Source organism: Astatotilapia calliptera, chromosome 3 (assembly GCF_964374335.1).
Source record: "Astatotilapia calliptera chromosome 3, fAstCal68.1, whole genome shotgun sequence".
In the NCBI taxonomy this organism is placed as follows: domain Eukaryota; kingdom Metazoa; phylum Chordata; class Actinopteri; order Cichliformes; family Cichlidae; genus Astatotilapia; species Astatotilapia calliptera.
In genome coordinates this window covers 14,579,250-14,605,748 of record NC_137424.1, presented here as the reverse complement: position 1 = coordinate 14,605,748, position 26,499 = coordinate 14,579,250, and the positions used below count along the sequence as shown (strand labels likewise).

The 26,499-nt window shown below is 43.5% G+C and overlaps 1 protein-coding gene across 2 annotated transcripts in view; it reads left to right on the top strand.

Annotated features, from left to right (window-relative positions):
- Positions 1 to 26,107, top strand: part of lrch4 (leucine-rich repeats and calponin homology (CH) domain containing 4) — a 28,263-nt gene extending 2,156 nt beyond the window's left edge. Inside the window, exons 2-18 of one of the 2 annotated variants that reach the window (XM_026160631.2) lie at positions 13,026 to 13,170; positions 13,980 to 14,109; positions 14,304 to 14,409; positions 14,652 to 14,898; positions 15,753 to 15,849; positions 15,991 to 16,084; positions 16,160 to 16,251; positions 16,344 to 16,396; positions 19,054 to 19,209; positions 19,373 to 19,441; positions 19,572 to 19,635; positions 19,720 to 19,783; positions 20,081 to 20,182; positions 20,259 to 20,356; positions 20,519 to 20,656; positions 21,167 to 21,244; positions 25,691 to 26,107. In XM_026160631.2, the coding sequence (XP_026016416.1) occupies positions 13,026 to 13,170; positions 13,980 to 14,109; positions 14,304 to 14,409; positions 14,652 to 14,898; positions 15,753 to 15,849; positions 15,991 to 16,084; positions 16,160 to 16,251; positions 16,344 to 16,396; positions 19,054 to 19,209; positions 19,373 to 19,441; positions 19,572 to 19,635; positions 19,720 to 19,783; positions 20,081 to 20,182; positions 20,259 to 20,356; positions 20,519 to 20,656; positions 21,167 to 21,244; positions 25,691 to 25,801 (1,844 nt within the window). In that variant the 3' untranslated portion in view covers positions 25,802 to 26,107. Of the gene's footprint in view, positions 1 to 13,025; positions 13,171 to 13,979; positions 14,110 to 14,303; positions 14,410 to 14,651; positions 14,899 to 15,752; positions 15,850 to 15,990; positions 16,085 to 16,159; positions 16,252 to 16,343; positions 16,397 to 19,053; positions 19,210 to 19,372; positions 19,442 to 19,571; positions 19,636 to 19,719; positions 19,784 to 20,080; positions 20,183 to 20,258; positions 20,357 to 20,518; positions 20,657 to 21,166; positions 21,245 to 21,434; positions 22,230 to 25,690 lie in introns of those variants that run through there. The other variant, XM_026160624.2, reaches the window with a different exon arrangement.
- The last annotated feature ends 392 nt before the right edge of the window (positions 26,108 to 26,499 follow it).

Genomic DNA, 26,499 nt, shown 5'->3' with positions numbered 1-26,499 from the left:
TGCAGTGGTGCACAGACTTTCATATACTACGCGTTTGTGGCTTGATTGGAGAAGCGGTGACACACAGCCCTTTAACAAATGTGTTAGTTGCTTAATAAAGCATTTTTTATTTAAAGTTTAATACATTTGCGAGGCATGTGGCAGAATCTTGAAATCAGCGTTTCAGTTGTCCTCATTAACAAGGCAGCTGCTGACATCTGTCATTCACACTGGCTCACAGTGACTCAGTTGTTGTTTAGCAGGAAACAGTCAGTTTTGTAGCATCTAGCCTGTATTTGAGTGTCTTGCCTAATGAGATGCTTTGAGTTTCACAGAAGTACCTGGTAGTTGTGCCTCCTGACACAGACGTTATATCAGCAGAAAACTGCACCCACTGATTCTGTGATTGTAAGGGACGTACTCAGTTAGTGCTGATTCACCAAGCTGTTCTGGAGCTATAGTGCTGTGAGGTTAGGTTTCGGCTAATCCCCAAGTATGCTTCAATGCAGCAAGCAGATTAAATGGACTGCTGAGAAACTTAGGTAACTTTTTCTTAAGCATTTTAAGAAGAAAATTGTTGAAGAATTGAAGTTGTCCTGTAGTGTCGTTCGCCACGTCTCCAAATTCCTAATAAAGGCTGCTGGGGTCCTGCTGGTCGTACAGCTATGCTGAGAGCACGAGGGGATTTGGACAGCCGGCACTGAGAACCCCAGCTGCTCACTTGGTGTGTGTGTGTGTGTGTGTGTGTGTGCATTTGTTTATGTTTTACATTTTTCATATAGATACAGTTATGTGCCAAAGTCTAGAGACACCCATCATGTCTTCATATTTGGAAATGAAGCGTATAAGGCAAAAACAATACGATAGAGTACTGGTATTACCACCTCTGTCCCATACTGTTATTTATTCTAATAAATCCTCCTCGGTCCTGTCCCTTCTGGTTATTGACAGCTTCTGTTTGTGAGGCTCACACATCAACATCAGAGCTGATTCTAGACCTGACATCTCAGATAATGTTGGAGTAATTATCTTATCTTGGCAAATCGACCGCAACAACATTCTTGCTTTAAAAAAATCTCATGTATTGCATATTTGGTGATACATAAACAAAAGTATGTTAGAACGTACTTTTTGGGACACGTTCCTTCACCATTGCTCCTGGTGATCCTGTTTGAAATGCATTCTGTGATGACTGGCTGCCTCATGTCCACACCACCACCCGTTCAATTGACGGACATCGTTCATAGCCACCAACAGCTTTAGTGAAGGTTACAAATGATCTTCTTATGGCCTCTGACAGTGGACTCATCTCTGTGCTTGTCCTGCTAGACCTCAGTGCAGCATTCGATACTGTCGACCATAATATCCTATTAGAGCGATTAGAACATGCTGTAGGTATTACAGGTACTGTGCTGCAGTGGTTTGTATCATATCTATCTAATAGACTCCAATTTGTTCATGTAAATGGAGAGTCCTCTTCACACACTGAGGTTAATTATGGAGTTCCACAGGGTTCAGTGCTAGGACCAATTCTGTTTACATTATACATGCTTACATGTATAATGCAGCTGCAGCAAGAGTCCTGACAGGGACTAGAAAGAGAGCAGATTTCTCCTGTTTTGGCTTCCTGTTAAATCCAGAATTCAAAATCCTGCTCCGCACATACAAGGTCTTAAATAATCAGGCCCCATCTTATCTTAATGACCTTGTAGTACCATATCACCCTATTAGAGCACTTCGCTCTCGCTCTGCAGGCCTACTTGTTGTTCCTAGAGTATTTAAAAGTAGAATGGGAGGGAGAGCCTTCAGTTTTCAGGCCCCTCTTCTGTGGAACCAGCTTCCAGTTTGGATTCAGGAGACAGACACTATCTCTACTTTTAAGATTAGACTTCAAACCTTCCTTTTTGCTAAAGCATATAGTTAGGGCTGGACCAGGTGACCCTGAATCCTCCCTTAGTTATGCTGCAATAGGTGTAGGCTGCTGGGGGACTCCATTGATGCACTGGGTGTTTCTCTTTCAGTCACCTTTCTCACTCACTATATGTTTATACACCACTACATTCAATTATCAGTTATTATTAATCTCCAGCCATCACACTGTCAGCAAGGGGCAGAGAAAGGGTGATGGAGACCTTATTGATGTACTGCTGACCAACTAAAGAAGTCAATGATATTAGGCCACATGTGATTATCTTATTTTCTGTAAGCAGCTCCACAGTATATCTTGTTGAGTCTGGGTAGAGACATAAATCCCTTGGGGGTTCTTGTCCACACTTGAGCAGTTGTGTGTGGGCATAATGTAGGTATGCTAGCACCAACCCCTGCAGGGGCCCACAGTGCAGTGTGTGTCTGCCCACGGTGCCTCCACAGGGGATCCAAGGGAACATATTTGGGAAGTGTTGCTAGAAGCTACAAAGCTATTCTGTACTTTGTGAACTCGGTGAACACACTTTAACACACAGTGGGTAAAATAAGTATTGAACAAATTAAATATATTTCTAAAGATGCTAATGAGATGAAATTCTCACCAGACGTCTGTAGCGACCCATTCAGCCCACGGATGCTAAAGAAATTAATCACAGAGGTCCATAAGTTATGTGTAATAATGAGATCTGGGCCAAAATCACACCTGAGCAATTCGTGCTACTACAAATATATGTACTACGAAAATTGGTGATGTGTTCAATACTTATTTTACCTGCTGTGTGGCTTCAGTATGGATTCTGTATGGCTTCGAGCCTTGTTGTCAGTAGCTGGCATCTGCTCTGTGAGAGAGAGGTCTTATTTCCTTTACTCTGCGGATGTGGGCGGCATGTTCACTCAGTCTTTAGTTCTGCTTTTTCTTCTGTGAGCCTCCCTGCTTTCCCTTTCCGATTACCGAGCAGGTTCTGTTAGCCAGGCACCATGTTTCCATCCAGCTGTCATGTCAGTGTAAGAGACTAAAAACATCACAGTGAGTCAATGAACCAACCAGCAGTTTCCTCAAACATATCCATGGGAATACTGAAGGAGCGTCTCATGAACTGATAAGACTGGATGGGACATCTCATTGTGAGGAAAAGGCTTTTCTTTTTTGTTGGTGAACAGGGCAGCCTGGTGGTCTTCATGGATGGCTCTGTTAATCAGAGTCTTTCACTTTAGTTCAGAGTGAGTTTTCAGTATGACATCTTTTCATGGTAGTGCTTTTAGTAACAAACAGCTGTTTGCTTTAAAGGTTGCTGCTGTTTTTTCTCTCTGATCCAGAGTCTGTCTTCAGCCTTAAGGACGATAACTAGTTTGGGTCTGTGGCCTGTGTGTGTCTGTGTGTAGTCAGAACTCCAATGTTCCCATAGCTGTTGGTCTTCAGTGTGTAGGAAGTTGTGAGACATGTTACTGTTATTTTGATCTGTTTGTAAGGACTGACAATAGTTTATGGTTTGTCCCATCTTTCTAAGCCCCGCCCCTCCCTGAGCCTGGTTCTTCCAAAGGTTTCTTCCTGTTTAAGGGGAATTCTTCCTTCCCACTGTCACCAAAGTGCTTGCTCATAGGGGGTCGTCTGATTATTGGAGTTTTCTGTGTTCTTGTGGGGTCCTTTTCTTACACTAGTAAGTGACTTGAGGTGACTGTTGTTGTGATTTGGTGCTAGTTTAAATAGAGCTGAACTGAACGTTCTATTTGGAACTTGAATAAGTTTCACGGTATGTGAGTGTAGAGTTTCCTCCTGCTGATATGTTTTCTTTCCTTGTTAAAGCTGTTTGTTGTTGTTTAACCACATTGTTTTAAATGCATTAAATTCCAACAGGTCCGGCGTTCCAGGCTACTTTATTATTCAGGAAGTCGTAGCCTGCTAACCACTACAAACTGGATGTAAATTCCAACAATAAGTTTCCATTTTTCCAGTTAAAAGTTTAAAGTTAACCTGTTTCATTAAAAAAAATATGAAGTAATCGACCATCTTCAATTCCCAAAAAGGACAGCTTTTACAACAGGGCAGTAGCCCTGATCAGTGCAAATAGCTGACCTGACTGGCTACCTCCCTGGACTTTTTGGGGGGGGGAACGATGTTTAAAACAATAATAATATTTATATTTATAACAAGGTGCAATTATAATTAATGTGCAATAATAACAGTTTGCAATACACATGCACTTATTCTTCTTTTTTTTATTACTAAGTTAATATACTGTGTTGTGTTGTTTGTGTTGCGTTGTGATGTGATGTCTCATATCGTGTTGTGTTATATGTAGTGCCGACGTAGGACAGTTTTCCAATCTCATTGTACTATGTATGACTGTGCAATGACAATAAAGAGAGTTATCTGATCTTAAATAGTCCGGTATAGGAGAAAAAATAACACGTTCTGTGTTACGGGGCCATGACAACACACATGAGCTAGAGACCACATGATCCATAAACCCAGGTCACATAGTCCTGTGTTTTTCCCTGAAACACAATCTACTACTATTGGTGTGTAAATAATCGAATTGTGTGGAGAGGACCGCCTCCTCTATAATGAAAGCTGAGGCCGTCCCTCTCTTACGTAACAGCAGATTCACTGTGCAAGTGGGTAGAAGACGGGGCCTCGAGGGGTTGAAGTAAATACTGTATGTGCACATATACCCATTTATTATTATTATTGTTATTATTGTAGCAAACGTCAAAGTTTTTACAATTTGATAGATGAAATATGTGCTTCTTAATAATGTGGCTGTAGGTTGTTGGTGTCTTTAATCAAGAGGTAGGTTCAGGCGAGTTTAAATGAAAGGAAAGTAGTTTAACAGATTTATACGAACTGTAGTTTAGGTCAGTTATGGAGCCTCCCTGTCCTCAAACTGTGCAACTGCATTTAAGACATAAGTGCTCAGAGTTTCTAGAACACGTTTGGTGCCAGTACAAACCTTTACGTCACTGGGTTTGGTTGGTTGGTAGCAGTTAGTAGACTTACAATAGTTTCTGTTAGCTAACCAGTGACAAAGCTGATAACTCAGTGGAAAACAAACTAAAACTAAAAAGAAGTCTTTAAACAATGTTATTTATATGTTTTTACCTCCAACCACCATGGGACATTTATTTAGTTAGATTTAGTTTTTCATGCCCATCATGCATTGTGTCGTATTATTTGTTTGTCAGTGTGCTGAGCAGCATGTTCTGCCTTTTGCATGGACACACTGAGCTTTGCATATGGAGCTAAAGCAAAACCTGCAGTCTGTATGGCTTTAACAGAACGAAGACGGGAGGTGTGACAGGATAAAAGATAATGAATAAAATAATAAGGGCTTCAAATAATGAGGCAACATTCTCAGTCTGTTTCACATGAGTCAGACAGAGCTGCTAGTTATACTGCTGGTAGGAAACACGCTGCTGGAACACGCTGCTGGTTAAGATCGGGTCATATCCAAACATCTCGCTATGATTTAAATGGTAACTTGCTGCACGTCTCCATCACTCACAGAAACATTTAGATTCCCACCTAATGAAATAGTGCAGTTTCTGTCTACTCTCACACACGCTGTACCGAACGCCTTTAGCTTCTGTCTGTAGTGCTGCTCATCAGCTTGCTATCACTAACACTGTAACAGGAATCCACACAGCCACATCCTGTCTTTCAGCAGACACAGAGTTGTGTTGTCACTGGCAACATTGCGAAACAAACAGCATCAGAACAGACGTTGTGGTCTGATGCTGTCTTATGAAAAAGAGCCAGGGTGAGGGGAAGAGGTAGCTGGTTGCTACATGGCGCTAAATCGAATGTATAATAAAGCTTGATGTCGCTCACAGCAGCAGGAATGCTTGTTCAGTGCATATTTAATGCTGTAAAGTAGTCAAACGAGGTCATTTCCAAGACGCGTGGTTGGTCGAACTCTAGTAAAGTAACTTTAGTCTATAACTGTCAGTCAGTATTAGATGTTCTGACACACACGAATACAAATGTAAGGTTGTCTCATATGTCGAGCACTTGTTGCTAAGTTGTTTCATGTTATTACAAAAAGCGACGCACACGTTTGCCTACAGCCTCTCCTTGTGACTCATTTATTTGTGTCTTCTCAGTTCTTTTGTTGTCTCCTGGCAGTGGTGCCTGCCCACTAACTCAGGCTCATGTTGTTAACGTGAACACACCTCAGCACAGGCAGGTGGAGAATGTGCAGGAAACGTGATATGGGACAATCGGTAATGGAGCCAGTTTTTCATAAGATCTGCTAAACAGATCCTGCAATGACAGTTTCAAATCTGGATTCATCACTCTGAACTGTGTTGCTACTGATTTTCAGTGCAGTGTTTGTGTAATTGGATCCACCTCAGTGTTTATCTCATTTCCCTTCCTTAGAGATGGCTTCTTGACAACACATCTTCCAGTGAGAGTTTGTGATGAAGCGTCTGCAAACAAAGGATCAGATTTCATTTTAAATGTCATTTTTAGCCCCGTCACGTCTTTGAGTTATCCAGTTCCCTCTAATTGTTTTAAGCGCAGCATGCTAAAGGTGCCAACATTTTGGCTAATAGCTTTTTGGGAATCACCTCATTGGTGCAGAAATACTATTTTTATGATGTCAAACTGTAATGTTTGTGTCTGTTTCACAAATTCAACTAAAGAAATATTATTTTATTTTGTTTATAAAATGTGCATATGTTGTTTATATGATATCAGCCACCGCAGTTAAAGTGAACAACAATGAAATGCTATTTAATATGTCATTCACAATGTGGTCTTCACCTGGTTAGTTTCATGCAGAGCATCAGTCACATCCTAGAAACGACTAAAGCTGGTAAAAAAATGTACAGCAGGGGTGGACAGCATAGCCAATGGATTATATAATGATATTTATATTTACATAAATACTCGACCAGGTACTTGCCCAAGTACTTGCCCAAGTACTCGCCCAAGTACTCGCCCAAGTACTCGCCCAAGTACTCGCCCAAGTACTCTCCCAAGTACTCGCCCAAGTACTCGTGGGAGACACTGCTGTGTTTTGTAGTAGTGGTGACTTTCTCATGAAACATAGATGCGTTTTGTGCAGATGAAGTCCAGGTTATGTCCATCTGTCCATCTTACCTGGATAAATATTCAGACTTTGAAGGCTGTAATGTTTCAGTGTGTCAGCTGTGATCAAATGAAGCTCATAACACAAACAAACGTGTGCTGAGCAGCTCCTCAGGCCCGCTGTTATGCAATACAGGGTGGAACATAAGAGGGCCGATGACTTCATTTGACTTTTTTCTTTTTTAAACAATGAGTTTAAACCTGTTTGATGTCTCGAGCTCGTGTCCTGTGTTATCATGCTGTAGGTGTTTGGAAGCCCTCCACAGAGTTCTGTCTGATCAATGTGTGAGAGGTGACGTAAGTGTCCAGGATAAAGCCTCCTGCAGAGCCTGTAATTAGATGCAGAGCTTTGCTCTGGCAGGAAAATCCTCCTCTTTCTACTGATCTGTTTAAAACCTTCAGCCCCCTTTTAAGCCTCATGATCTGCTTTCATTGTTCCAGTAAATACACCTTCCCTACTTTTACATTTTGGAAAACTTGCAACTCTATTTAAAAGTAAACGTGCTGCCATTGTGACCGAATGTCAGTAATAGCCATGCAATCCACACATGCAAAGAAATGAAACTATAGATGTTGACTTGTGTGTAATGACTAGAGATGGCACGATACCACTTTTTTATGTCCGATACCGATACCGATATCATAAATTTGGATATCTGCCGATACCGATATGAATCCGATATAGTGTTTTTTAATCAACAAAACTGTTTTTTAAATATCTTGCTGCATTTTGTATAAGTTCATACTCAAGTTTAAAACAACAACTACACTAAAGCTATTCTGTTATACCTGTATCCAAAAAAAATATTTATAGTTCAGCAATACTGATCAATCTAATAAACTTAAACCTACACCATCCTCCCTATTCTGGTATTTTAAAGAGTACTTAGCATAAATATTAAGCAACCTAACTAATAGGGTTCCAACTCCCAGCAACAACAAAAATAAATAAATAAAAAATAGGGAACCACCCCTCACGCTCCACCTCATGATGCTTAATCGACGTAATCAACCTTAATTTGATGCAGTGTGAAAAAAAATGCACAGAAATCAATTATTTTTCAAGAAATATTAAATAGATTCAACATCTTTCTTCAACAAAATTGCAGACTGCACAGATGGTACCTTCCCAAAGGAAAAAGTACTATAGCTTACTAGGGTATATATATTAGACTTAATAGTTACTATATACAGTAATGGACTTCTATTCATTTTGCATCAAATTAAAACTTTGGGTGTCAGATAATTATTTATTAAAAGCTAGACATTTTAAATGAGAATAAGAAAGAAAAGTATGTCTTTGTGCCCCCTTTTCCCAGTTAATGCCCTATCGGCCCCCCTGGCTAAACTTTGCTAGATCCGCCCCTGCACAGTTACCAGCGTCAGCTACGTAGAAAAAGATCCTCGAGTAGAAAGTAATAATAAATACATTCTAACAACAGCTGATCAAGCTTAAACGTGCTGCTGTTGTTCAGCCGCTGGTTTCCTCTTTCTGGTGCAAAGTGGGCCAAAAGCAAACAAGAGAGACGGACTCGCGACAGAAAAGCCGATCAGCTGATCGTTAAGCAGTTTCATGATTGAAGTAGCAGCAGGAGAGGCAGTCGCTCCATATATCGCTTGGTAAGCTTAACGCAGGAATGCTTTACAAACATTCAGAGATGGACTTACACACTTGCTTTACTTCTCTCGGGGATAACTTTGTCGGAGATGAAATGCCGGGTTGCTAGCGAAGCTCCAAATGCTATCCAGACCACCGACAGGTCCGGCATGCCACAGCCGCTCTATCACGTGATGCATACTGCTCCGACTGCTAACGTTCTGAGGCGAGTTACGGCGTGTTGCAAGTTTTGTGAGGTGCTTTCGTGATATTTAATGGATCGGATTACATTTTTTATTTTTCTCCGATATCCGATCCAGTAATTTAGGTCAGTATCGGACCGATACCGATACGTAATATCGGATCGGTCCATCTCTAGTAATGACACAGTGAAACAGGAAAGTATTGAACAAAAATGTATTTAATACTTTGTACAGAAGCCTATTGATGAGGTAATGTCCTGTATAGAGAAACTAGTCACATGACTTTGGCCCATTCTTCCACATAAACAGTGCTCCATAACCTGCTCCATAAGCCCCTACTTTGAACTCTGACCTTTAGCTCTTTCCACAGATGTCAGATTAGAGTCAGGCGATTGGCTGCGCCAGCTTTATTTTCTTAACCAATTCAGAGTCTCCTTGGCCGTGTGTTTGGGATCATTGTCTTCATTTCATCTTCATCATCCTGGTAGCAGAAGGTCTCGGTACGTCTTCCATTCATCCTTCCTTCAGTTACATGAAGCGTGCCCAGAGCGTGCTGGTCCTTCCTCCAGACGTGTCTCATTTGACCAGTTATTCACATCCATTGCTGATACGGTTGAGAACAAAAAGCATCAATGAACCTGATGGATGCACAAATGCTGTGAAATGTCACGTTCCAATGAGCTTCACCATGATGTCTGTAGTTAATGGCATTGACAGTGAGGCGTTATGGTTAATCTGACAGTGTTTATATGTATTTAGGTCCCTTATAGCAGACGTGGAGCTTCAGAGCTGCCGTCTTACTGCTGACAGGGTTCATTACCCTGTGTTTTACTGTGCCCTCTGGCCACAGCACAATCATTGATCCACAGCAGCTGTTAACGGCTCTCTGCTCACTGTCAGAGTGTCTGCATATGGACCAGGGCTCAAACTGGTTAGGCCTGTGACTTTTACTGGAAAATACCCACAGAGTGTGACGGTGGCACAGGGCAAGTGAGAGCTTGCTATAACCTGCATACTGTTTTTTCTTGTTATGTGCTTTTCCTTGTTTATATTTTTGATCCAGTTTCTCCGAGCTAATAATCGCTGACCCTGTTCTTAAGCCTGGTGAAACATCTCCACACCCACTGTGGTAATTTAACGGGAGTCGATCCAGGTCAGCAGGTATCCTGAAGTGGCCGATAATCCTGTGAGACAGGGTAACACTGAACGACCTGTGACATGAAGGTAGAGGGTTACTCGCCACCCCTACAGAAATGAATATATTCAGGTCTATATTTGTACACATGCATTACTTACCCTTGGTATTCAAGACGCAGAAAGTAGCTCTGATGATGTGTTAGCTTAACAGCGATCCAACATTTGTTCCTGCTTGGTTAGATTTGAACTTTTTCCAGAGTGTGCAGCAGCATGTGCAATGCTTAGCAATGAAAGTCGTTGTTACTTCTCATTGAGTGAACACATACAGATCTAGCTGGTCTGAATTTTCTTTGATTGAAATACAGCCAACAAGGAGGAGTCATTTAATAATCATAAACATGATATATATTTATATTAACAAAGCATTTTTATATCTAAGTAATTGAGCAATGACAGGTAAAGTGAGTCAGGGAAAAGAAAACGCGTTTGTAGCATCGAGTAACACAAAAGTACAAAGTTGCGAAAGCGAGTGAGAATTAAAGAATTTGAAGAAAAGCTCTCTGGAGCATGTGCAGACTGATATTACTAGATAGTACTAGACCACATTTATTTCAAGGCTTTCATAACATTTTTAAAGTGAAATAATAATAAAATTTTGTAATTTCTAAAAATATGAAATTGTAAAGTTTTTCACAGGCCCATAAAAAAAGTACATGGACCAGTAAAACTGAGCCCATGAGAGTGTTGGGTGGATTTTAACATGTGCACCTTCATAACGTCTCGTTGCCTCCTATTAATGTCAGAAACAACACAGAGCATTTTTTAAGCCTTAGTGCAGTTTGCATATTTATCTTATTTACTCTGTATTTGACTGTACTTGAAATTATAGATTTTTTTTCAAGAAAATGTTTTCTTTAGATAATGACACTTTAATGTAGCACGTAAATACAAATGTGGTAGTTAAACATTAAAACATTCTTCATTTTGTCTTTTTGCTTTTGTATAATCACTCGATTAACTAATAGAGTAATTGATAGATTATTACAGCCCTACACACTATGTGGACAAAGTTTTTGTCATATATTTGAGTTTCTGTTCTGCTTCTTCAACACGCGTTTTACTTTTTTCAGTTCTTAATGTTTTGTCTTTTGGGTTGTGTGCAGCTGAACTGCTTTGAGTCCCAGAGTGGGAGCGAGGACTAAATAATAAGAGAATAAAATAAATGTAAATAAAAAGAACATTCAGGTTTTTTAATCGTATATTAGATTTTATAGAGTATCGTGGATTTGTTCTCTTCACCTCTACTGTAGACACTGAAGGAAGTAAGAAGCTGCACCGTGTGTCCTGACGAGGAAATCCAATCACATTTCAGCTCAGCTGAATGTGAGCTGATTCCCCAGAGAGGACAGAGAAAACAGCAGTGTTTGAAGAGAGCTGGTCTGAGTCAGCTTTGACAAAAGGTTTCAGTTCTTATCATGGTGACGTGCTGGGCCTCCTCCTCGCTGTGGAGCGTTTCTGCTTAATGCCAGGCTGAAACACAGCAGGACACTTTCTAATGTGAAATCAGTCTGACTCTGCTAACAAGGTCAGCAGAGTTTGGGCTGGTGAGGTTTTCTTGGGTAAGGTTAGGGAATAACTAGCCGACTAATCATCGGTGTTGTCACTACCTGGTACCAGGCTTACTAGTCATTTAATCTATTTCTTAACTAAACTGAAAGAGATTTTACAAAAACTCCACACCCACACAGTGACGGTGTCCTGTTCTCACCAGCCGAGATCTTTGATTTAGGCTTCAGCAGGAAATATTTGTAGACCTACGACCTGCTTGTGCTGGTGTGTTTGGTGCTAATTACTGTACCGTGTGTTTGTGTCCCAGTTAATTATCTATTTGTTTTTATGTGTTTCTGCCCATGATAGAAAAAAATTACATGCAGTAACCTTTTCCCTCCTTAGTCTCTACTCTTTCGTGAGGTCAGACATATTTGTCCCTCCATTTCTTTTTATGTTCCCTCATGTCCTTTCAGATGATGTCAGCAACCTCCCTCTGGGAATTTGCTGACATTTCTGAGTCCTTATATTGGTGATTGTTATCGTCTCACTCATAAATGAGGAAACTTGCATCTAAAAATTAGCCATAAATGTCCAGGAGGATCTGATGGTATCGAACGGCCCAATGACAATAGTTGGGACCTGCACTGACCCAACGTTAAGTTACATTTTTAGCCCTCGGCCATGAAAGGCTGATGTGATATCGTCGTCATTATGCCAGGCAGGAGGTGGGCGACTGGAATACCCAAAGTTATGAATGCAATAACTCAAGAACGAAGCAAAGTAGGAGTTTTACACTGATCCCATTGGTGTATCTCTTAAAAATCTTGGAGTTTGATGAATCTCAGTGACCTTGACCTCAAAGTCAGGGGTCAGAGGTGCAATAATTCCAGATAACAATGCAGTGTAGGATTTTGAAATCAATGCAGGGGTGTGCACATCAGGATATACCTCGGGTCACAGTGTCGGGTTTCAGGGGTGTGTGCGATTACATAGACACAGCTACAGCACAGATGTCCTGTTGAAGCATGAACATGTCAGCCTCTGACCTCTGACCTGAGATTCAACCTTGTTTGAGATTATTAGTGGATACACTCGTGGTATCAAATGCAAAGTGCTAGGTGACTTCTTTCAGGGTTATTGCATTCATGAGATTATCAGGAAACTTGACCTTTGACCTTTAAGTTTACCAACACATACAAAATATAAACAAATAAAAACAATTTGTAAAGTAATTAAAACAAAAAAATGTATCAAGTTGATCCTTTGACTGCATTTGTTCATTTAAATGTCTAATTTGAGCTGAGACGTGACTGCTGCGCCACGCTGTCTTCATGGTGACTGACAGTGTTGTACAGTAATGTGAAAGGCAGGAGGCGGTGGTGGTTAAGTCTATGCTGCAGGTTTTACAGTGCAAGCTGCTGTATGTGGCATAAAACAAAGATCTCATTCATAAAAACATTTAATAAACATTTGGTCCATTTTAACATTTGTATCAATGTATCTACAACTGTTGAAGTTTGGGCCGTTTGATGTTTTCCAGATCTGTCAAAGAACCGCCTGTGTGAGCTGCCAGAGGAGCTGTGTCAGTTCATCTCCCTGGAGACACTGAGCCTGTACCACAATGGGATGCGGTCCCTGTCCTCCAGCCTCAGCAACCTGCAGGCTCTCACCTACCTCAACCTCAGGTAACTCCTACACACCGCAACACGTGACTCTGATTACTGCACTGCATTGTTTAGCAGTAGCGTTGTATTCTGTTGTAGTAAGTAATGTTGTGACAAATGTAGACCTCAAACAGTTCTTAGAGCCGTGGTAATGGAAGAGCAGAGGTAACGCGCTTCTGTCGTAACGTCAGATGGAGGCCAGTCCTACTTCAAAAACAGTGAGAAACACTGTTACTGCAGCTGTTCTGCAGCAACATTTGAACATTTCTGGCAAAATGGAAACAGGTTTAGCTTTGGTCCTGAACTATTTTAGGTGGACTGTTGGGCCACGTTCAGTCCAATAAAAATGCTGTTTTTGTTCATATAAAATGATACATTTTAAAAACAAACTTACTGAGTAGTCAGCAGTCATAGTTTGGTATCAGTGACACAAACAGTGATCATTCCATCTGTACACTGTTCATCCAGTCTATATAAAACAATCATGGGCTGATCACTAATCCAACTGTTGATAATAATCAGAGAGCACACAAATGCTCTCAGTAGGCTGGTAGAACCAGGCGCTGGTTAGTGCAAAGGCAGCAGTCGGTAATCAGGTTCACCTCTGAGGCGAGCCTCTGTGTCTTAGTGTTTGTTAATGTGGGCCTGGACACTTTAATTTTGCTGTTGCTAGGAGACAAGGCGAACCCTCCAGGTTGTTGTTAGTTGGAGCAGGAAAAGTGCAGCTCACAGCAAACACACTGTGTAACGTAGTAAAGCATCTAACTGTGTTTGTGTGCAGTCCCAGGTCACACCTCCTAAACTGCATCACTCTCTCTGTGACTCCACAGTCGTAATCTCCTGTCCAGTTTACAGCCTTCGGTCTTTCAGCTCCCCCTCCTTCGAGTGCTCATCATCAGTAACAACAAGCTGTCTTCACTGCCCGCCTCCATATACTCCCTCACACAACTCAGACAGCTGGTACGACACACTCACACCGTCATTTCTCCTTGAAATGTTCTGTTTGTACTGTGGAGGGTACAGTGGTACCCCTCACAGCATCCCTTTCACCTTCCTGTGATTCATGGTCAGACGTCCAGTCTTACAGTTTAATCACTGTCACATTTCTGTGTTGCAGTTTTCCTCTTGGTTTATTATAGTTTTTTCTCTCTCAGGATGTAAGCTGTAATGAACTTCAGCGTCTGCCAGCAGAGCTCGGGCAGTTGGAGTGTTTGAGAGACTTGAACCTAAGAAGGAACCGGCTCACCACGTTGCCTGAAGGTACAAATAAACTTGGAGCCCTTTGCCACTCATGCTTACTTGAAAATCCACAGTAGGAAAAGAGAGTGCTGAACAGGCCAATCAGAGAGGGAATGTAGATAATATAATATAGAAGTGAATTCTTATTGGATCGACGTCCAGTGGTGAAGGAGTTGAGGTTTCAACTGTATGAAGTCAGTTTAATGTTTACGAAGCTCCAAGCCCGGAGCGACTGACTCTTACCCTCTCTGTTCCCCACACAGAAATATCCGAGCTGCCCCTCGTTAGGCTCGATGTCTCCTGCAACCGAGTTTCCCATCTGCCTTTGTGCTACCGTCACCTCAGGCATCTGCAAAGCATCTCACTGGATAGCAATCCACTGCAGATGCCACCAGCGCAGATCTGCTCCAAGGGCAAATACCACATCTTCAAGTACCTCAACATGGAGGCCTGTAAGAGGAGCCAAGAAGAGCTGGAGAAACACCTGAGACCCACTGGATTTAACAGCTGGTAAGGACAAAGGTCTAAGAGATAGTCAAGACTTCCTTAACTGGTTGGGTTAAGTCAGTGAAGACGCTGTGTGCAATTTCCTGCTGTAACAGTCAGATCCTAAGAACACGTGTGACGATACATATTTCTATGTGGAGGTGCTACGCCAGTGTGTTTGGATTGTCTGGATATTATAATCCTGTAAATTTACCTCTGTGAGTAACAAATACTTTGGAAGTTGATTTCCTAAGCGAGACAACAAAATAAAATGATACGACCAAGACACAAACTGTGGGATTTGGTAAATATAATAATAAATGCAGATTCACTGTGTAACTTTATTAGCAGCGTCCTCCTGAAATGCGCCAACAACATTTAGCGTAACTTCCTCCTCTGTGCCTCTTAACGCTTTAAACCCCAACCCCAATGTTCTCTGGTCGCTATGGTAACGCATAAATATTTCTTTCAAAATAAGACGCACAACTGCAACACGAGAAAAGACCCAGGGAAGCCGAGTTAACGATAAAAACCCTGAAAACTGTCAATTTCACATCCAAACCTCAACTCTCGCGGCCCCGTACCGGTCCGTGGCCCGGGGGTTGGGCACCGCTCAGTATCCATCTACACTCAAATGAAAATAGTACCATTGTAAATCAATGCATTCCATTTAGCCGCCCAGTAACATTGTAGTACTTGAACCAAGGACAGAGATAAGAGGAGTAACTCTGCTGTGGGAAATCCACTCTAACACTGCACCAGAGCCTAAAAACATGAGTCACTGCCCTTTAGAGCGGCGCTCTTTCACAGTTTGCCCCGACTAACACAATGTTTGCTCTTCTTCATTTTAATGGGTGCTTATGGTGTTTTCCCTGCAGTCTGTCAGACCAGGAACTGTTTCCAGGTCAGTTAGGAGGGCTGGACTCTGGCTTCAACAGCGTTGACAGCGGCAGCAAACGATGGTCTGGGAACGAGGTAACGTTACAGGATACACACTGTCACATGTGACTGCATTATATATTCTTCTATTAATATCTATAATAGTGGATATAAAAATGCATTGTGTAGTATTAGATAAACAGATCAGTGTTTCACTGACATGTGCTGTGTGTTCAGTCTGCTGACGACTTCTCAGAGCGCTCCCTCCGCATGGCTGAGGTCAACAGAGACCAAAGTAACCTGGCGGAGGAAGAAGAGGAATCCAACAGAGGTGAGGAAAGAGGCACAGGCCATAAATCATTGTTTGTGCTGTGAGACGTGTTGAACACCATCGTACTCTTCACAGTGAATGGAAATGCGGAGCAGGTTGACTTCATTGACAGCAGTGTGACAGAGGAAGAGGACGACATCAGGACCAATACATCCACGCCTCCTTCGGTACCAGTCATCCTCACGCCGATCTGCAGCTGTCACGCAGTGTCGTGTCCTGTGTTTGTGTTGATTATGTTGACCGCGTATTGGTTTTTCAGGATCAGAAGGACAGATCGTCACTGTTGCAATCCCAGGAGTCAACAACATCCAGGTCAGTGGTGTGAAGCACAGTCAGAGTTTTGCATGGCTGTATCACCTGCAGTAGGTTCAAACCTCAGAGCGCAGGGTCTGCTCTGTAACACCACAAGCAGAAATCTGAATTCAAAATTAAAAGAGGAATATTGATTATCTGCACAAATCTCACCTCCCAAAGTGTAGCTGCAATACTTGCTTTGTGCAGCACAAAAGTTCTCCAGGTTAAATATGTTGCAGGTTCACACAACATGAATCCACTTCATACTGTATTATAACACTAGAACCCAGAGTGATACATGTTATTAGAAGAAACTTTAGGCCTTTAGTGTGATTGAGCAATGCTGATGCATAACTTTATATTCTGCACACAGCACACTAAACAAAACAAGACTTGGCAAATATATTAAGACTGTTTGCATTTAGTTAGCTAAAAGCTAAAGCTTTGGTAGATGTCGGTGGTGGAAAGTGGTATTAAGGTGCAGTGGCTGATGTCTGTGGTGTAGAGAGTGAAGAGGCCCCCTGTGGTTCCCTGTGTTGCTGATCACCTGGTCAGACACGCAGTGTTGAAGACGCACATATTCTAGTCTTCCTGTCAGGTAATCAACAATCCAGGACGAGCGAGGCATCCACCTGCATCGCTGTCAGATCATCACCCAGCAGGTCTGTCTGATGCTGCTGAATGCACCAGGAAACTGAAACAACATGACGCTCACGCTCCTCTCCGGCTGGTCCAGGGCGTAGACTCGATTGAGTAGGTAGATGCTGGTGTCCTCAGCTCTGGTGTCAGTCTAATGTCAGTCCACATCTGGACCCCTTCAGTTCATCTTCAGTGTCGGCTTGTTATCTGGGTAACAATGGAGGGACAACAGAGTCTGTGCAGGAGGTTATGCGCTCAGTGATACGCTGGGTGAGCCCACTGATGTCCTCACCGTGGGTCTCAGTGGGTGCTTGTCACCTCAAAACAGCCCTCTGACCACCGGTCACACTCTGCATCTTCACAGTAGGCACATAGAGCTGAAAGGAGGAGAAACTGTATGCCTCCCTGACATTAGCATGCAGTCGGTCCGTGGCACAGACCACGTCCTGTGTGAAGGGTGGAAGTGTCATGTCCAAGGTGACGTGGTTGAAGTCACCCGAGACAGCAATGGAGACGCCAGGGTGCTGATTCTGTAACCACGCTGTGGCCGAGTGGATAGTGTCACGTGCACTGTGGGTTAGTAGAGGAAGGAACGTCCACAGCCACCAAGGTCACGTGGGTAAATTCACTTGCAAATGACACAACTCGAGTCCAGCAGCGCACAGTTCAGGCACGCAGTGGGCTCTGTGATGGAGACGTGAGCAGGGTTACACCAGCTGTTAACAAGAACAGCCTCTCTCCTTTCTGATGATCTGAGGGAATGTTTGACTCGGTGTGACGATTGTCGTGGACCTTTGCTCGCGCTGCCGTTGTGATAAAGCTTTTTGTATTTTATGCTGGTGGGTGAGGAAAACTGGAGCCATAGTGCCATGTGTGACTTTTTAAAATCAAATATTTGACATCGACGGGGTTTTTGCTGTTTCTGATCTTGGACTTTTCCTACAGATTTCACTGGATCAGCATGATGTTTGGGAAGTTCAGTCCAAAGACCTCTGCAAAGCTTTTGAGTTGTGGTTGAAGGGTCTGTCTGTGGTGGTATGTCCAATTCCAGTCAATCACCACAGGACCAGTCCATCCCAAGTTTGAGATGCTTGATGAAAGTCCGGGTCTGGAGGTATCAGACCCTTTCATACCTGTCACTTGTGCTCAGGGTGAACCTGCTCTCATCTGTGGAAAGGACGGAGCACCGCTCCTGGACCTGTCAGGCCCCAGGGCAGGCAGTGAGCACAGGGCCCAAGTCTGATTGTTGGTCAGAGACGGTCACGCTCGTGGCTTGCTGAAGGTCATTTTCTAGCTCATGGCACAAAGGAGCAGATCCTGGTAATGCTGTTGGGTTAAGCACCTTCTCTGGCAATATCAAGCTAGAGTTATCTGTGTCCTTCATGCTTCTGAGACTGTGCTGGGAGGCAGCAAACCTTGTGTCAGTGGCACGTATTGATGTGCCGTCCTGGAGGAGTCGGACTACCTGTGCAGCCTCTGTATGATCCAGGTGTCAGCCAGTCAGCAGTAACACTGACCAAACTCAGCGGCTTTCACCTATAAAACCATTTTATTTATTTTGGACTTTGTCTCATTGTTGCTCCTGTTAGTTTAATTAATAGCAGAGCAGCTCCTTAGATGACCAGATCAGTATCTCACATGTTGAACCGACTTGATGCCATTCTCTGATTAAAACGATATTTGGAACAGCGTATGTGTTTTTCTTTTGTTTAGTTGTGCACGTTTAGCCCTCCGTATTTGCCCGACTTCCTTTGGATAAAGTAAAAGGTTCAAACGTCTGTGAATGTAAATCGTACGTAAACATCAGTAATGGGAAACATTTGGATATGAAAGTTTGTGTTGTTGAAGAGGAATCAGAGTTTAAATGTTGGAAGCTTCTTCTCAGAGAGTCCTAGTTTAGTTTGTATGTCAGCAGCGTCTCTAACAGACAAGCTGCCAGTGATAAGTAATAAGAAGTCCTGGAAGTCGGCTCACGAGCTTGGAAACAATCGGATAAAAAACTCTGATTGTATCCATTTTGTGTCTGTCACTCCCAGATCTAGCCTCCACATCGAGCTGGGCTCTTCATCTTCAGCCTCCTCGTCTCCTCTGTCCCCCTCCAGCCCCTCCCTAGAGGAGCGAAGGAGACCTGGTACCTTGTTTATCTGGCAGGAGAGAGAACGGCTTCAGCAGCAGCAAAAGGAGAAAGCAAGGTTGATACTGACGGAGATATTCTGCTTTTAGCGTCTGCACATTTCTTTTATTTTGAAGATGACTCGGCGTTTCTGCTTACCTTACGTGTCCCTCGAGTCAACGCTGTAACTGTGCTCTCATCTAATTATACGCTGTTGCCTGTCTTAACCTGTTATTTTGTAGTTCGCTGAAGTTCTCCACCAAAACAGGAAGTCATGTGGCCACTGCACAGCAGATGGGAAGTAGTTCATGGTAAGGATGGCGTGCAGATAAACACACGTGAGGCCTGCCATAGAGACAGACGCCTGTTCAAAAATCTATGTTAAAGTGGTAACAAAGGGCTGAGGTTCTGCTGCTGATAGTGGCGTGTGTCTCTCTCTAGTGGTACATCACCAGAAAGCAGCAAAGCAGAGAATGGCACATCTGGCCTGCGACACAGATGTGCAGTGAGTACTGTCCTTGTCTTCAGTTCACTGAGGTAAACGGGTTTGTGTGTCTGCTGTTTTAAATCACACTTGTTTCTCCCTCAGAGCGCTGACCAAATGAGCACAGGCGCTCCTTCAGTCTCTCTGCAGCGATCGAGCAGCAAGACAGGTAACAAAGGAGAGAGAGAGTGTGTGTGGGTGGAATGTTTCACAATTACACGCTCTTTTAAATCCCACTGTGCAACATGTGCTGTAACACATCAAAGTGTAGTTCCTCAGAAGCGCACATTTCAGTGAAGCAATCGAGTCTTCCACATACGGGTGGTTGCAGTCACGCTTTGATGAAGAGGAGCCGTGTTGTAATTATGAAATATGTTCGATTCAGTTTGTATGTGTGTGTCATTTTGTGTTGTGATGTGAGTGAGAGTGCGTCTTTAACACTTTGCATTGTTGACGTTTGCATCAGATTTCCCGTCCTCCCCCAAGACGTCCCCTCCTCCTGGTCAGGCCCAGAAACCCAGCAGCTTCCTGTTTCGGACGTCCTCTCACAGCAGCGTCAAACCCACAGGTACCCAAAGAACACGCCACAGCGTCACTCCACAATCCACACACCTTTACACCTTTATTTACCTGTCTGCTTTCAGGGGCCATCTTTTCTCTTGGGGAGTCTGGCAGAAGCGAGTCTCGCACGACGCTGCGCTTGCCTAAAGAGGAAAGACCGGACATCACTCAGCTACGCAAGGTCAGCCCCACAGACCAACACTTCCTCGTGATCTAAACGGGAAACTGGACGCTTGGTGTCACAGTCAGGCTCCTCATAGGACGAACTAATAAGAGTTGTGTTAGTGTCATGGCACCTGAGTGGGGTCTACTTTAAACCATGACGCTCTGTGTCCTTAATCAGACTCTAGAGTCCCGGCTGAAGATCACTCTACCAGAGGATATGGGTGAAGCTCTGGCCAATGGCACCATCCTCTGCCAGCTGGTGAATCACATCCGCCCACGCTCTGTGTCCATCATCCACATTCCTTCCCCAGCGGTGGTGAGTCTGGAAGCCTTGAAACGAAATATGACGCTGCTGTTAGCAGTAGAGTCTGTATGACTCACCTGGTCATTGTCCACTCACCTGTCGGTCACGTCACCTTTCTTTGTAAAACAAGCAGTTTGTGAGAGCTGCAGCGCGTCTGTGCAGATAAAGTCGGCTCGCTTTGATCAGAAACACGAAGTGCTCCTACAGGCAGAACGATTCATGTCACAACTAACACTGCTGTTACATATTTGTAGCTTCTTCCTACTTCCTTCTCAGATTTCACATTAAAAGCTTCCAGAAGATGTTGAATGTGAAACGGCAAAGAGAGTGTAAAAGTACAGCTGCAGCTTCCTGCTGTGATGGAGAATAACTCGCCTGTGTGTGTGTGTGTGTGTGTGTGTGTGTGTGTGTGTGTGTGTGTGTGTGTGTGTGTGTGTGTGTGTGTGTGTGTGTGTGTGTGTGTGTGTGTGTGTGTGTGTGTGTGTGTGTGTGTGTGTGTGTGTGTGTGTGGGTGGTTCGCAGCCCAAACTGAGCCTGGCAAAGTGTCGACTCAACGTGGAAAACTTTGTCGCCGCCTGTCGCCGGCTGGGAGTCCCCGAGGTAACGTGTGCATGTCCCGACGCTGTCCTGGTGTAGTCTGCTGTGATGACAGTGCTTTGAATCAAGTCTAAATCTGCTTTTTGCTGTTCTGCCCTTTGTCCTGTCGTCTCTGATGTCCTAGCTTTAACAATATAACTACTCATATTGTCTTTCTGTGCGTTTGCGTGCGTGTGTGTCCTCTCCTGTCCAGACTGAAGTGTGTGTGTGCTCTGATGTGCTTCTGTGTAAGCTGCCCAATGTGCTGCGCTGTGTGACAGCCCTGCTGGCCGTGGAGGGGGAGGAGAAGGACCGGCCCCGCCTCCACTCCTCGCCTGAGGCTTCGTCGTCCTCCACCTCGCTGCTGTCCGCAGACTTCTTGCTCTTCTACTGTGCAGTCATGGCGCTGCTCTACGTCCTCTACTGCTACCTGCTCCCTTAAAGCAACGACATGTGACACGGAGTACGTTCGCCATAGCAACAGGCTGTTAGCATAGAAAGCAAACGGTGCTCGTGTTGTAAGACCTGTAAGTGTGCTGCTTTGTACTGGTGACTGAACAGAAGCGCTCCGTGATGATTGTCTGTGTCACAGCTGCCTGCACCATCACCAACCATCTCCTGGAAGTTCGTTTAAACCTGGGTCGCTCCATTAGTGACAAGTGAAAGGTAACTGCTATCTGTCCTGATGACACTGGTTATACTGGTGGAAGTCTGAGGGAAACAGAGCCCAGCTGTTCTGTGTATTTGAAATCTCAGGTTAACCAAGTGTCTCATTAGACATGCAGGAGGATGTTCCAGCTCACAGAGAGAAGCTGTGACCAAGTCTCACTGTGTGTGTTTGTGTTGTTGGGCTCGATGCTTTGCATGATTCACAGTTCCTGATGTTTCCTACGCTGGCCCTTGCTGCAGCCCTCTCCCCTCCAGATAATCCTCGCTCTTAGCCAGTCTGTCTGATTAGCTGTACCTGACAGGTGGGCGGGGCCTCTATGCCTGACACACCCATCTAAGGGATCTCTGCTTTTGCTGACCTCGTGAGGAGCTCATAGAGAGCATCTGCACCTCATTATTTAATACAAGAATACACAAAATAAAGGATAATGTTTCCGTCTTAAGCGCTCATGTTGTGATGTTTCCTGATGTGAGCGAGTGAAACATGCCTGCGCTTCAGCAGGGGGCGCCGTTACTGCCTCAGACCTGAGGTTCAAACCCCTCCAGGACGCTCTCTGTGTCAGCTCCATTACTGTCAATGGTCTGTTTGACCAATCACGGTTAACCCGGACTCTAACCTGTCTGTATAAATGTAAACAGGTCATTAAATTATTGCTTTATTTATTTTGTTCTATGTTTGGTTGTCTCGGTGAAACAAGTCCAACATCTTAGTAGTTTTAAAACTTTGTGAGATTAGTGTGCGCACTTTAAGTCACTCCAGCAGGTCAATTAGATGTATCCAGGTAAAATAACCCTGTGACAAAGTTTCCTTTGGAGATTCACAGATGTGATTGGCTCAGCGTGGAAACTTTGCTGTTTCTACTCAGGGCCAGTGTGTGCAACCAACATGACACACTCGTTACTGCAGCTGTTTAACCCGCAGGACGAGACATTTGGGAGATTCAGGCTACATTCAGTGTTTGAGCAAATATTCAAACATCTGAAACTCTGAGTGTAAGCGATAGGATTTCACTGGGAGAAATAGGAAATGAAAACAGTTTCCTTTTAGCTTCATACATGTCGTCACTTCAACTTCCTTAAAAAAGTTGCTGTGCTTCCTTTCATGTGATGAGCCCTGATTAAAAGTCCCTCTGTGTAACTCTGGGCTTTCTTTATGTGCTGACTTTATTATTTCTATAACTTTCTGTTTGGCTTTACAGCAGTGTCCTTGCTAAGTGAGTGAGTGTGCACATCACCACAGCCTGGTGTTGATCTCACCTCAGACCTTCTCGTCTTCCACTTTAAGGAACTCTGAGGAGCCGGTTTAGCCCGTCAGCGTGGTGTAAACTTCCTGTGATGTCACTCTGCTGAGACACAGTTTGTTGTTTATTCATGATGAGTTTGGCACTGCTGTTAGACGTAACAGCAACTGAATCAGCCCGCTGACTAAAATGGGACATTATTCATGTAAAAACCATTGATTTAAAGACGATGGCTCTTTTTACAAACGATTCATTTCCATCACTGTTGTTGTTGTGGGACTAAAACTAGACGCTGCAGTCTGGCTTTTGGCTTCAGGGCCACTTTACCTAAAGGCTGCTTCAGTCTATCAGCTGTATGTTGTGGGCCAGCTGATTGGATCAGTTTATATAAATGGCACCAAATATGAAGCGACAGTAGCTGCCTCGAGCCTTTAATCTGACGAGATGAGAGAGCAGCACGGCTCAGAGCGGCGAGCAGCGCCTTCCTGTTACACGTGTCTATTGTTTCATATGAACTTTGGTTATCCCAGACTTACATGGGTCCACCTGTAATTCTCTATGTAAATAGATTATGGGCTCATTTACATGTAACACACTGCATTCATCATTATTATTTAATGTGAAGCACTCGGTACCTGAATCAGAAGCTATTGTAAATTTAGTTGTGTAACAAACGTCTAAACAAACAGTAAGTGTGCACATTTGTGTGTGAGCACTTACTTCTGTGCTGTAACTGTGCTGCTTGGCAGGAGCCGCTGTTTCCCCTTAAATGTGCCACATTTGTGAGGAAATAACAGGACAGACTTGCCAGACCTTCTCTGCTGATGCCAAACAGCTTATTCTGCTTGTTGGATTGAAACACGACTCATCGGCCTGTGGAAGAACCGTACGCAGGTACAGCAGCCTGGGTTCATGCAGCTCACGCGCTGCTGTTGGACGGCCTCTGACCAGCATGCGTCACAAGTCAACTGGTGTGATTGTGTTGGTTAGTCTGGGACAAACAGGCTGATCCTAGGAGTGTTTGATGGGACTGAGGTCAGCACTGTGGCTAGGCTATTCCAACCTCACCGTCCCCAAACTCTGAACAGAGCACCTTTGGCGCATCTCCCACCAAAGGTGCTTTCTTACCTTATCAGGTAAGAGTCCCGTTATGTCACCTCCACACTTTGACCTGTTCAGGCTCCAGCCAGCACCTGACTGTCAGCACCACATGGTCAGCGTAAGAGTGTCAGAATAGGCTGCTTGGTGCTGACAGAGAAGCTGTGGCAGGTTTTCATGGTGAAGGACGCGCTGTGTGAGAACAGACGCCTCGTTGCAACAAACAGCGTTTCCTTACTTTCTGTTTAAAGCTTATTTAACAATTCTCACTTTCTGGAGTTCCTGTTTCAACAGGTTCTTCTGAAGGAAATTTTATTGTATTTATTGTTTTATGGTGTTTAAATTTCTATTTTTGTAGTGGTTACAGACCAATGACCGAGCAAAATCAAGGACACAAGTGTTTATTTCAGTTTAGACATGATATATGAAGTAGGTGCAAGTGATAGTTGTAGAAGCTGAGCTCCATTCACGATGGCGATGTTGGCTCTGCTCCGCCCCCTCAGTGTGAGTGCAGTGGGATTGATTGGCTCTGGTGTGAGGACGCTGTTTTATACTGATTTAGATTTTTGTCCATTGTAAAACCAAAATAACTGCTTCTTATATCTGACAGTTTTATGAGCACTCTGCTGTTGTTTCAGCTCAGATGTATATTTTTGTAGGTCAAACTGGACGAACACTAACTGATAAAATCCACAATGATGCAGACATATTCTTTAATGTTAGTCCAAATGCATTTGTATTGTATATTTCTACACCTTTTACTAACGAGGATGATTTTTGACTCTTTGTCTGTTGTAATTAAATGATTTCAAAAGAACTTTTTGGTGCTTCTCTGCTGTGTTTGCTTTGCTGCTGTTGTCTTCCTGCAGCTTCAGTGTCTCATTTTGTGAAGCTTACATGCGTCCACCTCGCCTCCTGAAACTGTCTCATCTGTCTTCATTGTCGACCCGTCATGTGCGAGTTGTGACAAACCATCAAACTAATATCAAAACTGCTAATGAGTCTGAAACCTCTCGGTTCAGTTTTTTCTGTTAGAAGAACAAAAACCTTTCAGAGTTTCTATAATACAGTGACAGCAGCATCTGTATTTCAAACCCATTTAAACACCTGCATTAGTCCTGAGGCAGCTCGTGCTCACACAGGTAAGTACACACAGTCAAATGCATCATCTTCAGTAAAGAATGAATACGTCAGTAAAAGTCATGCTCTGGTATTCAGGGGAACATTTGCACTGTGATGTAGCTGCATCCTCTCATTAAGTGACAGGACTCCTTGGTTTTGTCTCATTAGCAAAGTTTTTCAAATCTGATCAAACCACACTTAGAAATATGCAGCATTATCAAAGTTATAAAGCTGGACATACTGTTACTTTGATATTAATGAGTGACTGCTTACTGGTGAATGTGTAGAAGTGTATGTTTCTTACTTGGCTCTACTTCCTGCTCTTTCCGTCCCCTTCCAGGATTCTTTGTGTTCACCTCAACTCATCATGGAGGACGAAGGCCTGAGTCGGTTGGCCCAGACTGTCCAGACGTTGTCCGATCTGGCAGACCAGCGAGCCCCAAAAACATGAAGCCTTTGTGGCTGCTAGCTCAAAGCAGTCTCGGCACCCCAGTGCCACGCCAGCAGTATCTCAGGGCCAGTGTTTTATTTTTATATGCTTCATATTTGATCAACTTTACAGAGTTTGTATTAAGAACAGCTTTCAAATTTCATAAAAAAGGTAACGGTTCAAATAGATCTGTAAATCACTCAAGCGCTCGTTGTATCCGTACCATTTTAGAGAGTCTGTGACGTTTTTGTGTACCTGTAGTCGTACTGCAGTGAGTTCAAAACAAACACAAGTGGTTAATGAACAATAAAAAATATATCAAAGCTACAATTTGTTGATGTGAGCGATGGAAAACGGTTTCTATGACTTGAAATATGAACTGCGAAGGATGCAAGTCGTCAGTTCAGCAGGAACCAGCAAGCTGCTCTCACTGCCAAGCACGCTGGGAGGGTAAGTTCAGCTGAACATTATCAGTGAGTTGCTGCAGCTCAATATTCAGTCCTGACAGCACAGTAAACAATAACTTAATGTCACTGCTTTCGCCTCAGAGTTCAGTTTGAATGAATGTGGGTCACTCGACGCGTTCCATCTTCTAACCGTAGACATGGACAGAACCTGTTGCGTGTGAATCTGGTTTCCTTTAGTTCCATGATGGTCTGCACGGCCTGGAGCAGACCAACAATGAAAGAATCACCTGAATAATTTCTAATGGTTCTGTT